This window comes from Taurulus bubalis, assembly GCF_910589615.1.
Source record: "Taurulus bubalis genome assembly, chromosome: 5".
In the NCBI taxonomy this organism is placed as follows: domain Eukaryota; kingdom Metazoa; phylum Chordata; class Actinopteri; order Perciformes; family Cottidae; genus Taurulus; species Taurulus bubalis.
The window spans coordinates 15,917,739-15,931,133 of NC_136593.1; the positions used below are offsets into that span (position 1 = coordinate 15,917,739).

A 13,395-nucleotide genomic window follows, 5' to 3' on the forward strand; every position below is an offset into this window, starting at 1 on the left:
CATCTTCTCAGATCATCTTTCAGTGATCAAAATGTGTTCAGATGACGCTGTGACTGAATATCTATAGGTTATTTTTCATCACATTACATTTGCCAACGTCCCTTCCATATAGTTGTATCCTGAATCAATGGAAACCCAGACTTGTTGATATGAAGAACTCTAAATAAAAAAATCCCTGCTGATTGTGTCCTGAAGGTCACTCTGGAAAAGTCTAAAAGTGCTGGCGGACAGAAACACGCTGGGACGCACAAAGAGTGACCTCTGCTGTACAACTCGTCCACAATGCACGCCCGTGTCAGTTATGACGTATTCGCTGGTTTTACGACGGTGTGCTTACACAATGACAGTTTCCGTCAGTTTGACTTGCAAATCCTAACCGCGTAGAGCGAGCGGGGTTTTTTCCCTTTCCATTACAGCTGGAACGTCAATTTCTTAATTTCAAACTATCGATCGATATCGTTTACAATATCAGATACAGAAAGAGACCATTTTGTTCAGATAAGTACAAGTTGTACTTGTTGTACTTAAACTCTGAACTTCCAGCTCGAGGCCCAGCAGTGAGCTCGAGCGGCAGCTCTGAAAAGTTTGTTGTTGTCACGTGATGTGAGACGAATGTGGCGATAAAAGTTTACTTAGATAGTCAAAGTAGGCGGCGTACTTTAATATTAACACATCTTGAATACAACATTCGCCATAATGCCTCAACCGAAACATCGAAAGATTGCCGTGATAGGTTACAGATCTGTAGGTGAGTAAACACACGAGCTCGTGCACAGCTAATGTTGGTCAGCTAGCTCACGGCTAACGTCCTGGCTTTGTTTTCCTCCTCGGTCTCTCCGACTCACAGCAGTAACTTTGTATCGCCCGTGTTCATGTTCCTTTGTGCCACGTGTGCTCGATGAGCAACTGATTACTACATTACACGTACATCAATTATCTTGTTGTGTAGCTTTAGCCATCTGTTACTATCGTTAAGTTGGTGATAACGTGTTCTGTGAAAACACATTTAGCGGTGACGTCCTGCTTTAGAGCCCGTCAGTGTGGGTCGAAACTTGTAGTCCACCATGTTTTAACAAAAGCTTGTAACCATATTCGATCTCCCACCAAGGTGTTGATGTTCTAAAATGTCCTTACATTGCCCAAATTATATCAGCTATCATATTCTGTGTCAACAGTATTGAATGTGTCTGTATGGCCATTCCAGTTTTCTTATACTTATCACACAATTTACTCTGATTGTAGCCATTACCTTAAAACCATGCCTCTGGAGCATTTTAAGGTCGCACATTTTGATCGCTTTGAAGAAGTATGTGACACCGTAGATGCTCAGATGATCACAGATGCTTACAGCCATGTTGGCAGATGTGTGTCTGAAGAGTACTGTGCTACAGTCAGCCTGTGAATGTGTCGATTATTTTGGTCTGTATTGTCTAGTTCATCCACAGGCATCACAGAATTTGAAAGCTCACAGATTTCAGTCCACCATAATCAAAGCTATCAGGTTGTGTGACCCTATCTAAATACTACAACACTGCTAGTATGTGCTTTAGTAAGATCAAAACCTTTACCAGAGCAGTATAGCTGAAATTCCTGATCACCTCACATAATTGAATCGGTTACCCACTTTGATGTTTCCCATGCAAGTGTGTGTGTGTGTGTGTGTGTGTGTGTGTTTTTTTTTAATTTAAAGGCTTAAAGCCATTAATAAGCAACTATGCTGACAGAGTATTTGTGAATGTGTCTTTAGAAGTGTTATGTAGAGGATTGTTATAAATTAAAGAATGTTATGTTTCTTTTCCCTGCACAGGAAAGTCGTCTCTTACGATACAGTTTGTGGAAGGACAGTTTGTTGACTCCTATGACCCCACCATTGAAAATAGTATGTTTGATTAGATTGCTTATAAGATACTGCAGCATAACAAAAACACACTGTTTTTTTTTCTTAATGTAAAGAAATGTTTCATAAAACTAGTTTATCACTCTCCACAGCCTTTAACAAACTGGTCAACGTGAATAGTCAAGACTTCAATCTTCAACTGGTTGATACAGCTGGACAAGTAAGTTGTTCATTTACTACCACCATACCTGATACAACCACTAATCTCTTGGTTTTAAATCAACGCTTGATATAATTTGATTTGATCTGTTAAATCCTAATATTTCACCTTGGGTTAAATCATTGGTTTGTTTAGTTGGCGTTAAGCAAGGCGTGATGGAGACGCTTCAGTGTCCAATTTAGCATTACTCTGACATTTAATGTTGCAAGTCAGCATTATCGACCATGCCTCACCACCCATATTACTTAGCTGTAACTGTGCTAACTTAGGCTGGAATAATGGCGTGTACTCTTGATGAGTGTCAAGTCTATTTGAATTCAAAGTGATTATTCTAGAGGCGATAGTCTTATATGTCTGATTCCATTTAATTATGTGTTGTGTTTGGTAATAGTCATACCCAATAAGATGTCTCCCCTCTGTCGGTAGGATGAGTACTCAATTTTTCACCAATCCCACTCAATGGACATCCATGGTTATGTCCTTGTCTATGCAGTGACTTCCAATAAGAGGTAAGTGTATCCTTGTGTTTTGACATCCGTATGAATAATGAGGCATATGCTGTTAAAAAGTCTTAAAACACTATATTAAACAACATTATATCATTATCTGTCTTACGATTGATGCTAGCTAACTAACTTAGTCTTCCCATTCATAATTCACTAATCTTAAACCACAAAGATTTACAAGGGTTCTGTGTATACCAGCAGTGTGATTTATAATGCCATATAAATATGTTGTTGTAGTTTTGGTGTTGTATATTATATTTTGTGTGCCTGTTTGCCAATTGCTTGAACACAACATTTCAAAGTGAGGGGTTCTTTGGACTATCATTGTATTACAATAGTAAGTAACATCCAGGTTAGAGTTGCATACTGACTACTCTTCTCATAGCAGTGTTTGTCTTTGTCCAGTTTTGAAGTTGTGCAGATTCTACATGACAAGCTGCTAGACATGGTTGGAAAGATTCAGTAAGTTTAGTTGGATCCTCAAAATTCGATGCTTCCTAAATTCTCCCCTTTTTTTTTTTTTTTAAGTGATTTTGTTTTCATCCAACCATTTTTTTCTTTTTTATTTCTAGGGTCCCAACTGTCCTTGTCGGGAACAAAAAAGATCTCCACATGGAAAGGTAATCAAGATTATTAAAATTTTAGAATATAAACCACATTATGTTGCCGTCAGATTAAAACACTGATAATACAAGATTAAAGACACTTTGAATGACAAGTGTGTAAATGATGAGCCTGGTGATATTTTGTGTTTTTCTTAGTGTCCAAACCAACAATGTATTGCTTGTGTAGCCAAATATAATACGGAAGTTTTCTGAAAGTTTCGTTTGGTTTCATTTTTTTCCCAGGGTTATCAAGCCAGAGGAGGGAAAGAAACTTGCTGATTCCTGGGGTGCTGCATTCATGGAGTCCTCAGCCAAGGAGAATGAGGTAATGATGGATATCTCTTTGAATACCAACTCATCCTTCAGTCCCCATATTCATTTTGACACAGATTCACACTGATGACGATATTCTTCAAATGCAGACTGCTGTGGAGGTTTTCAAGCGGATCATTTTGGAGATGGAGAAAGCGGATGGAAATGCACCCCCAGAGGAGAAGAAGTGTGCTCTGATGTAAAAGTGTATCCAGGACATCAGAAGGCTCATTCGCTGAAGACAGGAGCCACAACTTCACCAGCTTGCCAATCGTGATCTCACTGACACCAAGACACCACAGTGGAACTTTTCTGCTCAAATGTGATATCTTATTGATTTGCATAGCAAGTCAACTGCCCAGCCAGTTGATAAACTATCCCACTAATTATAACCAAAGGCCAGAAGTTTATAAAAGCAAGATTCATCTTCGTTTTAGACAAAGAAGCACAGTCGGTGAACATTATCTTTAAATATTGAAACGTTATCTATAACTTGGCAAAATCTTGACTTTTCAACCAACTGCTCAGAAAACATAATATATTGGTCCCAATTTTTTTTTTGTGTGAACATATTATGTTGATAACTAGTAAATTGGATGTTGGAGACATCATTGGCTTGACTCTCATAACTCTTTGAGTAGTTGAGTTAATGTACATGTCGGGCTGGTTAATCTTATTAAGGACTGGTATTATTTCATATGATGGAGAGTCAAAGTTCACATTGCTTTAAATGTGGTGTTAAAATGTCAGTATCTCTCACAAATGGTGGATTTCCTTGGAATACCCTGGAATGAGATTTCACATAACAACAAATTTCACTGGTTTCACAGTTCTTCTCACTGTCATTTTCATCAACTTCTCTGCAGGTACCTTTCACCAATGAACTTCTGAGCTGCATCTTCACGATGGAGGAATCTATTTGTAACAACTCTCATTGTAAGCTCTTCTGCTAAGCAGGTTAGACTAATCCTCTGTTTCTACAGTTAAGTTTATCCTTATTGACTGTAATAAAGATGTTATCGTATGGACAACCCTCAGATAAATTTAGTATAGTTTGAAATAGATCTTTGATATTTACCAGTTATGGCCTTTTTATACAATACAAATAGTCTTAGAAAAAGGTTTGATACTATTGGTTATATTTCGAGTGGTGCCGGTTTGCTCTTCCTTCAATATCCTGAGTATATTCTTATAAATATGAACATCGTTGAGTTGCGATTTTTTTTTAAATTGCATTTGAACACTGCCCAAGATCATTTAAGTGGCTGTAGGATACAGAGTTAGATTAGTAATCTTTGAGCTCATGGCTTTGATGTGATTGTTTATGCAAGCTTGATAAAACTAAGCCAGGATGACATGCAGGCCATTTAATGCATTTTGTGGACATTCATGATCACTGTCTTGAGGCTTGAGATCCTTCATGACTTGTTTTTCTTAGATCCTGTAGCCTTACAAAGACACCATGTGGATTTCCCTTCAGAATCCTCATGTTGTACCTGTAGTGGGTAATTGTAACTTTGTATCACATGCTTTGCTGAGTAAGTATCAACTACCTGACTGATGATGGTTGAACAGAAGCTGGTGATGCTGTGTCTGGTGCCTTAACGTTCCTCAACCTCCTTCATCTGCTTCCCTTCATGACCCAAGGTGCTCTTAAAGTTTTTTTTCTTTTTCTTCTGTTCACTCGATACAATGGTGCAGGTGGTGTGCACCTAAACACCAATATGCCCTTGTGGGTCGATGTTAATTCAGAAATCTTGCTGTAAACAGTTTTGTATATAAATAAATCTGTTACTCATTTGATGTGCTGATTTTGGCTATGTTATTTAGGTAGCTAAAATGGACAACAAGCAAGGTAAATGATCAATACAGCTGAAATTATTTTATAATCTGCAGTAGTTCCTTTAAATGAACAGACTATCAGTTAGTCAGAGACTTTTAAACTCCAGAAAAGTACATTCACAAGTATGTGTGTTTTGCAATATATCTGGAAATGCTGTACACAACCTAATAATAGTCAAATGAAGAAAGAGTAAATTGCAACAATGGGTGAGAGAGGCTGTATGGAAATGGAATTTGGATACTAGAACAAGTGGAGATAATGTGTGGGGAACTCAGAAAGTTTTTTTTGACATTTTTGAATAAACACCTGATTTATTTCAAGACATCCCGGTGCAGCGCCTGTTTTATTGCTGCAGTCGCACCAATCCGCTTGTCGGTCTCCCGCTCCATCTTACCCTCACTCGTGAACAAGGCCCCGAGATACTTGAACTCCTTCACTTGCGGTAGACACGGCGTCCCCACCTGGATGGAGCAATCCACCGGTTTCCGGCAGAGCACCATGGCTTCAGATTTGGAGGTGCTGATTTGCACCCCTGCCGCTTCACACTTGGCTGCAAAACACCCCAGTGAATGCTGGAGCTCACGGTCCGAGGAGGCAAACAGGACCACATCATCTGCCAACAGCAGAGACGCGACCCGAGACTCCCGAACCTGATGGTCTCCTGTCCGTGAAAATCATGAACAGGACCGGTGAACAGCAGTCCTGGCGAAGGCCAACACCCACCGGGAACGTGTCTGACCTACTGCAGTCGTACAGACCAGATCGCCCGTTGCAACGGGTCCGGCACCCCATACTACCGCAGCACCCGCCACAAAAAACCCAAAGGGACCCGGTCGAAAGCCTTCTCCAAGTCCACAAAGCACATGTAGACTGTTTGGCAAACACCCAGAACCCCTCCAGTAGTCTTGCAAGGGTAAAGAGCTGGTCCACTGTTCCAGTGCCGGGACAAAATCCGCACTGCTCCTCTTGAATCTGAGGTTCGGCAATCGGTCGGAGGCTCCTTTCCAGCACCCTGACACAAACTTAGACTAGTGTGACACCCTGATAGTTCGAGCATACTCTCCGGTTCCCCTTTTGGAAAATGGGAACCCAGTCCACCCCAGTCTGGCAGTCCATGGGCACTGTTCCCGACCCCCATACGACATTGAAAAGAAGTGTCAGCCAAGACATTCCAACAATGTCCAGTGCCTTCAGCATCTCAGGGCGGATCTCATCCACCCCCGGTGCCTTGCCACCAAGTAGCTTTTTGACTACCTTAGGGCCTCTGCCAGGGATATGGGTGCGACCACCCCCAAATCTAGGAGTTCTTCAAAGTTCCCTTTTCCCACCACCCGACGATGTCCCCTGTCCGGGTCAGCATCTCCTCGCCCCCGCTGGTAACAGCCTGGGGTAGGCCCTGCTTTCCCTTCCTGAGCAGTCGGATGGTTTGCCAGAACCTCCATGAGGCCAACCGAAGGTCCTTCTCCATGGCTTCCCCAAACTCCTCCCATGCCCGAGTTTTAGCATCCGCGACCTCCGCAGCTGCAGCCCTTCTGGCCTGCCGGTACCTCTCAGCTACTTCCGGAGACCCCTAGGCCAACCAGGCTCGAAAGGCCTCCTTCTTCAGCTTGACTAACGTCAAGCTGAGCTTGTCTCCGTCACTGTGACTCTGACACTATGACTCTGACACAGTGTCACTGTGACTCCGACACAGTGTCTCGGTCACAGTGTCTCCGTCACAGTGACTCTACCACAGTGTCTCCGTCACTCTGTCTCCATCTTGGTGTCTGACACAGTGTCTCTGCCACAGTGTCTCTGCCACAGATTCATATACTGTATGTTAATTTGTTGTTGCTCCGATCGTGCCTGTTATATTGTTCTGATAACATTACTTTAAAATAAAAGCGTGCAATACACTCGTTTTTCATTCATTATTGAATTTTGCGCATAGTGCGATTAATCGCTGTTAATTACAGAAAAAAACATGCGATTAATCAATTACATTTTTTAAACTTTGCCCAGCACTAATAATGCTGTAAGAGTTATCGGTTATATTAGTTATGTGTTGACAAGGGATGTACCGACATGTTCTCAGTACTGATACCTCAGCTTTGGTTATTGGCCGATCCCAATACAAGGGACAAATTATATATTATTTTTAATAAAAGCGCTGTGTTTTACACCCTTTGTACTTCAATTCATTATCATCAAGATCACCAACGTTGTCATTATGCACAATAGACAGCGTGTGTTGTGTGTACTTGTGTTTCACCGTTGGCGATGGCAAAGAGGTGGGTCCTCCAGCTGAATGTGAAGATGAGTATATATCAAATATATATGTATAAATATAACATTCCGGCCACTGTAGGAGTTACCTGACTCCAGAAGGTGGCAGCGGAGTAACGATATGGATGCAAGCTGCAGTTAAAATCCAACGAAGAAGAAGAACCGATCAGCCGTTCAAGTTGCTCATTGCAGGAGCAGCAGCGGAAGACCTGTATGGTTTGACTATCTGTAAACGGACCCGGCTACAGGAAGAAAATACAGCGAGTGAACTATGGAGTGTGTAAGTTGTCTTTCTTAGCTAACTTAAGCGTGTACAGACTGTTCGATTACTAACAAACCCTCTTCATCTTAAGTTAACTAACAGGACTTCCCGAAGCATGCTAAGGATAGCAGTTAACTAACTAGCTGTTAGCTGGCTAATTCTGGGCAAAGTAGTTCTGAAGCTCGCTTCTTAGTACCAAGAAGGCCCATGCGTGAGCCCGTGTAGCGACGGGTTCAGTCCCGGTATCGGTGTGCACTCATTCGACAAGACAGTATGTCATTTAACGTCAAAGCCTCACCTGTAGCGTCAGGTCAAACTGTCATCGTTAATGTCAACAGACTGACGCTAGCTAGCGTCATTGCTAATGCTCGCTAAAGTTATGATGACAGCGACGACACCCTCTGTCGGTTTGCCAACTAGGCAACATACATTACCGTTAAATTATAGTTGGTATTGCTAAAAAATAATTTTGTGTAATAGCGATCGTATCAGCTTTACATCACAAGTACACCGATGTGCTAACTTGTGTATTTCTTGTTGTTTACCTTGTTGACTGCAGTGTGCGTGTATGGCGTTAACTAGTTGGCTGCATTACACAATTTAAGTCATGATTAGCGGGGCGATGTGTGTCAGATATCCTATAATGCAGTGGATCAGTTGTTAATGGCACCTTGAAAAACACACCTCGAAAACAACTGGATCACATCACAGTAAACTCTGCTTTAGCTTACACGTATCAAACCGACACTAGCCGCTTAGTTAACATTATCTTAACCTTGAGCGTTATAACACCGTTGCACATAACGTAACAATGTCAAGGGTTGTACCTAACCGCTGATTACACATTTTTAACTATTTGCCTATTGCCTCTAGAATCATTACTATGGATCATTTAGACATGTTATGTGAGGTTTTGATTAACGATTTTCTTTTTCACATTCTGTTGTTGCATAGAGTAGACTTTTAATGACCTTTTATTCAATTTCAAGATCCCAGTGACTCTGGATGATCTTGAGGGCAAAAAGGACCCAGTCATAGAGGGTAAGAATGTATATAAATGTCAGAAATAGTGATATTTATAAACAGCGAACAATTCAATAAATAATCTCTTATTCCTTCAGACCCAGAGCACAATGTGTACACCAGGTTTATGAAGTCCCACCGATGTTATGACCTTGTACCTACCAGCTCCAAACTGGTTGTGTTCGATACATCGCTTCAGGTAAAACAAAAGCTGTAAAAAATTAATAAATGAAATCTATCTCATTAGCTAGATTAGACTGAAACTTTGGTGTAATTAATGTTACAGGTCAAGAAGGCATTTTTTGCTCTAGTCTCTAATGGGGTAAGAGCAGCGCCTCTGTGGGACAGCAAAAAGCAGTGTTTTGTTGGTACGGGCAATTTTCATTTGTCACACTGTCACTCTGTGTAAGGCAAACTAAATATAGTACTGACTTTATTCTCCTCATGCATTTCCGCAGGTATGCTGACCATCACAGACTTTATTAATATTCTACATCGCTACTACAAATCTCCATTGGTAAGCTGGTGAACACCAAATGTTTACAGTCCTTGATTTGTAAGATGATGTGAAACATGTGAAACATTTAAATCTCAAAGTTGAACTACAGGATTTTTATTTTGTGATGGTTAGGATTTTAACTTAATATGTTGCTGAGTGTGCCCTTGCAACTTTTCTAATTGTAACAAGAGCTTTTCTAGTTCTTTCTTAGTTCTTCTTAAACATGTCAACACTTTTTCTCTTTGTGATATTTCAGGTTCAGATATATGAATTGGAAGAACACAAAATTGAAACATGGAGAGGTGAAAAAGTTGTATTATGTAATGCACTTCTTTTCATTGACTCTTGTAATCTTGGAGGTCTTGACTACATCCTCTGTCTTTGTTTATAATAGAGTTGTACCTTCAAGACTCTTTTAAGCCCTTGGTTAGCATATCTCCCAATGCTAGGTGAGTTTTTTTTTTTTTTTTTTTTAAAGATGAATTCTTGGTTTGACTGTAGTACTTCCAGACATCTGCATTTTGTTGTTGTCAAACTTCAGGTCCAATCTTTTTGTTGTCTAAATAAAGTTGCATCAATAGTTATCATACAAATGCTTCACTTAACTTACATTTCTTGCCAAGATACCAACAAGCTAACATTAGTAACTATGTCTTAGCTAGTTTTCCTGTTCTCTTTTTGTATTCAGCTATCAACATGCTGTGTCCACAATAACATGATTAACTTGATCCTCTGAAATTCTTTGTCACAGTTTGTATGATGCAGTATCTTCTCTGCTGAAGAACAAGATCCACAGGCTGCCTGTAATCGACCCCCTGACGGGGAACACACTCTATATTCTCACACACAAGAGGATTCTCAAGTTCCTGAAGCTTTTTGTAAGTCCCATTGCTACTCCCATATTGAATACTTTGAATTATTGTCAGTGTTTGAGTCTGATAATAACACGGCAGATGTCTAGTACAGAGTAAAGACAACTAGCAGACAACTACCAGTTCAGGAAAATGGGAATTTATGAAACTTTTTACAAAGACACAATCTCTTCTTGCTGTTTTCAGATATCAGAGATGCCAAAACCCTCGTTCTTGAAACAAACCATCGAGGACCTGAACATCGGAACTTTCCAGAACATAGCAGTGGTCCGCACAGACACACCGCTGTACACAGCGCTGGGTATTTTTGTTGAACAGCGAGTATCGGCGCTCCCCGTTGTTGATGACAAAGGTATGCGGGCTGGTTGAAATGACATCCGTGTTTATTTTTAATGAATGATCAGAGACCTCTTGAATTTTGTTTATTTGTGTACTGATATGCTGCCTCTCTTGCAGGTCGAGTGGTGGATATATACTCCAAATTTGATGTCATAGTAAGTTATCTGTATACCCTTTTTTTTATGGTATTATTGGCACATGGTAAAATGTGCCTGCTATAGTTTCCCAGAATCCAGGATGATGCATTCAAATGCTTGCTTTATTTAACCAACGGTCCAAAACCCCCAAATATACAATTCACAATCAGATGTGACAAAGAAATCAAATCATCACATTTGAGAAGTTTTAACCAGCAAATATATTTTACTTTAATATGATTAATCTATCATCAAAATCCTGATTAGTTGATTTTCTTTTTTATTAATCAGGAAATTGTTGCAGAGTAGTTGGGCAATATGACAACAGTTATTTAATACGGGTTCCAGCAAGGTAATTGTGGGTAGTGTTATAAATCAACGAGCAAATGATGGTAAACGTGGTAAAATGTACAGTATTTTTTCCCTGGATGATCCTCAAACAGATTTTATGTGACTGTTTTATGTACATATCTTTTATTTTGCTTAATTGATCTGTCACTATGAATATCAATATTGGGATATCAAATTACATCTATTGGGGATAAGAATGTATTCACATCCCTCAGCTGTACTTGAGAAATTAATTTATACCTGGATTTTAACTATTTCTTTTAAACTAATTGTTGTGCCATTTAAGTTAAAGAAACATTTAAACAGTCAGGCCTATGTTTATACAGAACCTGGCAGCAGAGAAGACTTACAACAACCTGGATTTGACGGTGACCAAAGCGCTGCAGCACCGCTCGCAGTACTTTGAAGGCGTGCTGACCTGCCACAGGCACGAGACTCTGGAGGCCATCATCAACAGGCTGGTGGAGGCCGAGGTGAGCGCTGGATGTCATTATGTATCACCAAGTAGCTGATGCTTGTAGTTTGCCCCCTGCTGGTTTTGTTTATCACTGCCCAGTGTGAAATAAACGTTGCGAAATGTTGCTCCACATTTTATTCTTTGCTTTTTATAATTAAAGTTCTAAATAGAGGGACTCATCAAACACTACCTGAAAATGAGCCAAGCCTACAACTAACTTTTCTCCAATTTTACATTCAATATAAACAAAGTAAAAGACTTCCAGACACTGTCTGTGTGTCTGTGTCTGTGTGTGTGTGTATGTGTCTGTCTACACTGTCATGTATCAGTTACTCTATGCTGTCTTCTTGCCAACAGAGGTAAAAGTAACTTAATGGTCCTCTTGTGTTGCCTTCAGGTGCACAGGCTGGTGGTGGTGGACGAGCAGGAGGTGGTGAAGGGAATCGTCTCCCTTTCAGATATTCTACAAGCACTAGTGTTGACTGATGGAGAAGAGGGTAAGACGTTTTTGGCACATACCCATTTCATTAGCAACATCATATTATAAATACAGGAAGTATTAAAAGCAGTATAATCATTTACACATTTCTCGAAATATGTTTATGTTAAAACTAAGTGATGATTTTATTTTTCTGTCCATAGGCTCCGCTTGAGGAAGTGACCCTGATGAGGAAAGGCTACACAGTTTAAAGAGGAGGGCAGAGCAAAGGGAGAGAGAGAACAGGCATGTCAACGGATAATTTTGACTGTACATTGAAGTATCCTCACCCATCTCCTGTAATCAGACTTCCTAGACACATGAAGACTTTTCCCTCCCTGCAGAAATGTGAAGCTTTAGCAACGCAGCAATATATAATTGTAGTAGCACAGGCACACGGAAGCTCTTGTCAATTGTTCCAAGAGGCAGAGCCAAGAAACCTCTGAGGAGGAGCTGCAGCCTCTCAGGATCACCAGGCATCATTCCCACTTGTGCTTGATTTACAGTAGAGGAGGACCATTGATTATAGCTTGAGCATAAATATTTTGCCTATGCGTAAATTGTAATCAGCTAGAAGATAAAGAAAAACAGATTTACTTGTGTTGCCTTTTGTTGGCAGCATTTTGATAACAAGGCTGAAATCTAGACGCACACAAATCTTATCTAAGAGTTATTTTAAACACTGTGTAGCTTTGTCTGGTCAACAATTGGTGCGAGTTGTTCTGACATTTGCTTAAGACTCTATCTTTTTACATTTAAATAGTATGATGTTTTCCGGCTTTACTTGTTATCCTGTTAGTTTGATTATTTGAATGCAGGTGGGGAATTGATATCCTAAGCATTTCATGTCTGTTCTTGGCAATTTGCAAAGAAGATATTGATGGTCATTTGACTACAGAAGTGTGTGTGTGTGTGTGTGTGTGTGTGTGTGTGTACACGTGTACATACATACATACATACATACATATATACAGATTTATAACACTACCCACAATTACCTTGCTGGAACCCGTATTAAATAACTGTTGTAATATTGCCCAACTACTCTGCAACAATTTCCTGATTAATAAAAAGAAAATCAACTAATCAGGATTTTGATACATACACACATATATATATATATATATATATATATATATATATATATATATATATATATATATATATATATATATATATATATATATATATATGTGCACGCATAGGTCAGTTTAGATCTTAAATATAAATGCCAGATCGTGGTCTCACTACATTTTTAATAAGCCAGGATTTTTGGCAGATTTCAGCTTCAGGACCAATTGCTTAAAAATAGTAAAGAAAAGTTGAATAAAATTTAAGGCAGTAAAAAAAAAAAAAAGGATTTGTGTAAATCTGTCGACCATCAAATCA

At 39.8% G+C, this 13,395-nt stretch overlaps 2 protein-coding genes across 2 annotated transcripts; both read left to right on the forward strand.

Moving 5' to 3' along the window:
- Window positions 1-438: 438 nt before the first annotated feature.
- Window positions 439-5,283, forward strand: rhebl1 (Ras homolog, mTORC1 binding like 1). Its single transcript, XM_079218858.1, has 8 exons — window positions 439-748; window positions 1,808-1,879; window positions 1,990-2,057; window positions 2,484-2,566; window positions 2,969-3,025; window positions 3,136-3,183; window positions 3,412-3,493; window positions 3,591-5,283. The coding sequence occupies exons 1-8, from the start codon at window positions 697-699 to the stop codon at window positions 3,681-3,683; spliced, it is 555 nt and encodes a 184-aa protein (XP_079074984.1). The 5' UTR covers window positions 439-696; the 3' UTR covers window positions 3,684-5,283.
- A 2,532-nt stretch (window positions 5,284-7,815) lies between these two features.
- Window positions 7,816-13,106, forward strand: prkag1 (protein kinase, AMP-activated, gamma 1 non-catalytic subunit). The gene is made up of 13 exons (XM_079218382.1): window positions 7,816-7,868; window positions 8,840-8,891; window positions 8,972-9,072; window positions 9,160-9,241; window positions 9,332-9,390; window positions 9,629-9,674; window positions 9,767-9,821; window positions 10,124-10,250; window positions 10,431-10,596; window positions 10,701-10,738; window positions 11,398-11,544; window positions 11,926-12,025; window positions 12,171-13,106. Exons 1-13 carry the CDS (start codon window positions 7,860-7,862, stop codon window positions 12,179-12,181), a joined length of 993 nt encoding a protein of 330 aa, XP_079074508.1. The 5' UTR covers window positions 7,816-7,859; the 3' UTR covers window positions 12,182-13,106.
- The last annotated feature ends 289 nt before the right edge of the window (window positions 13,107-13,395 follow it).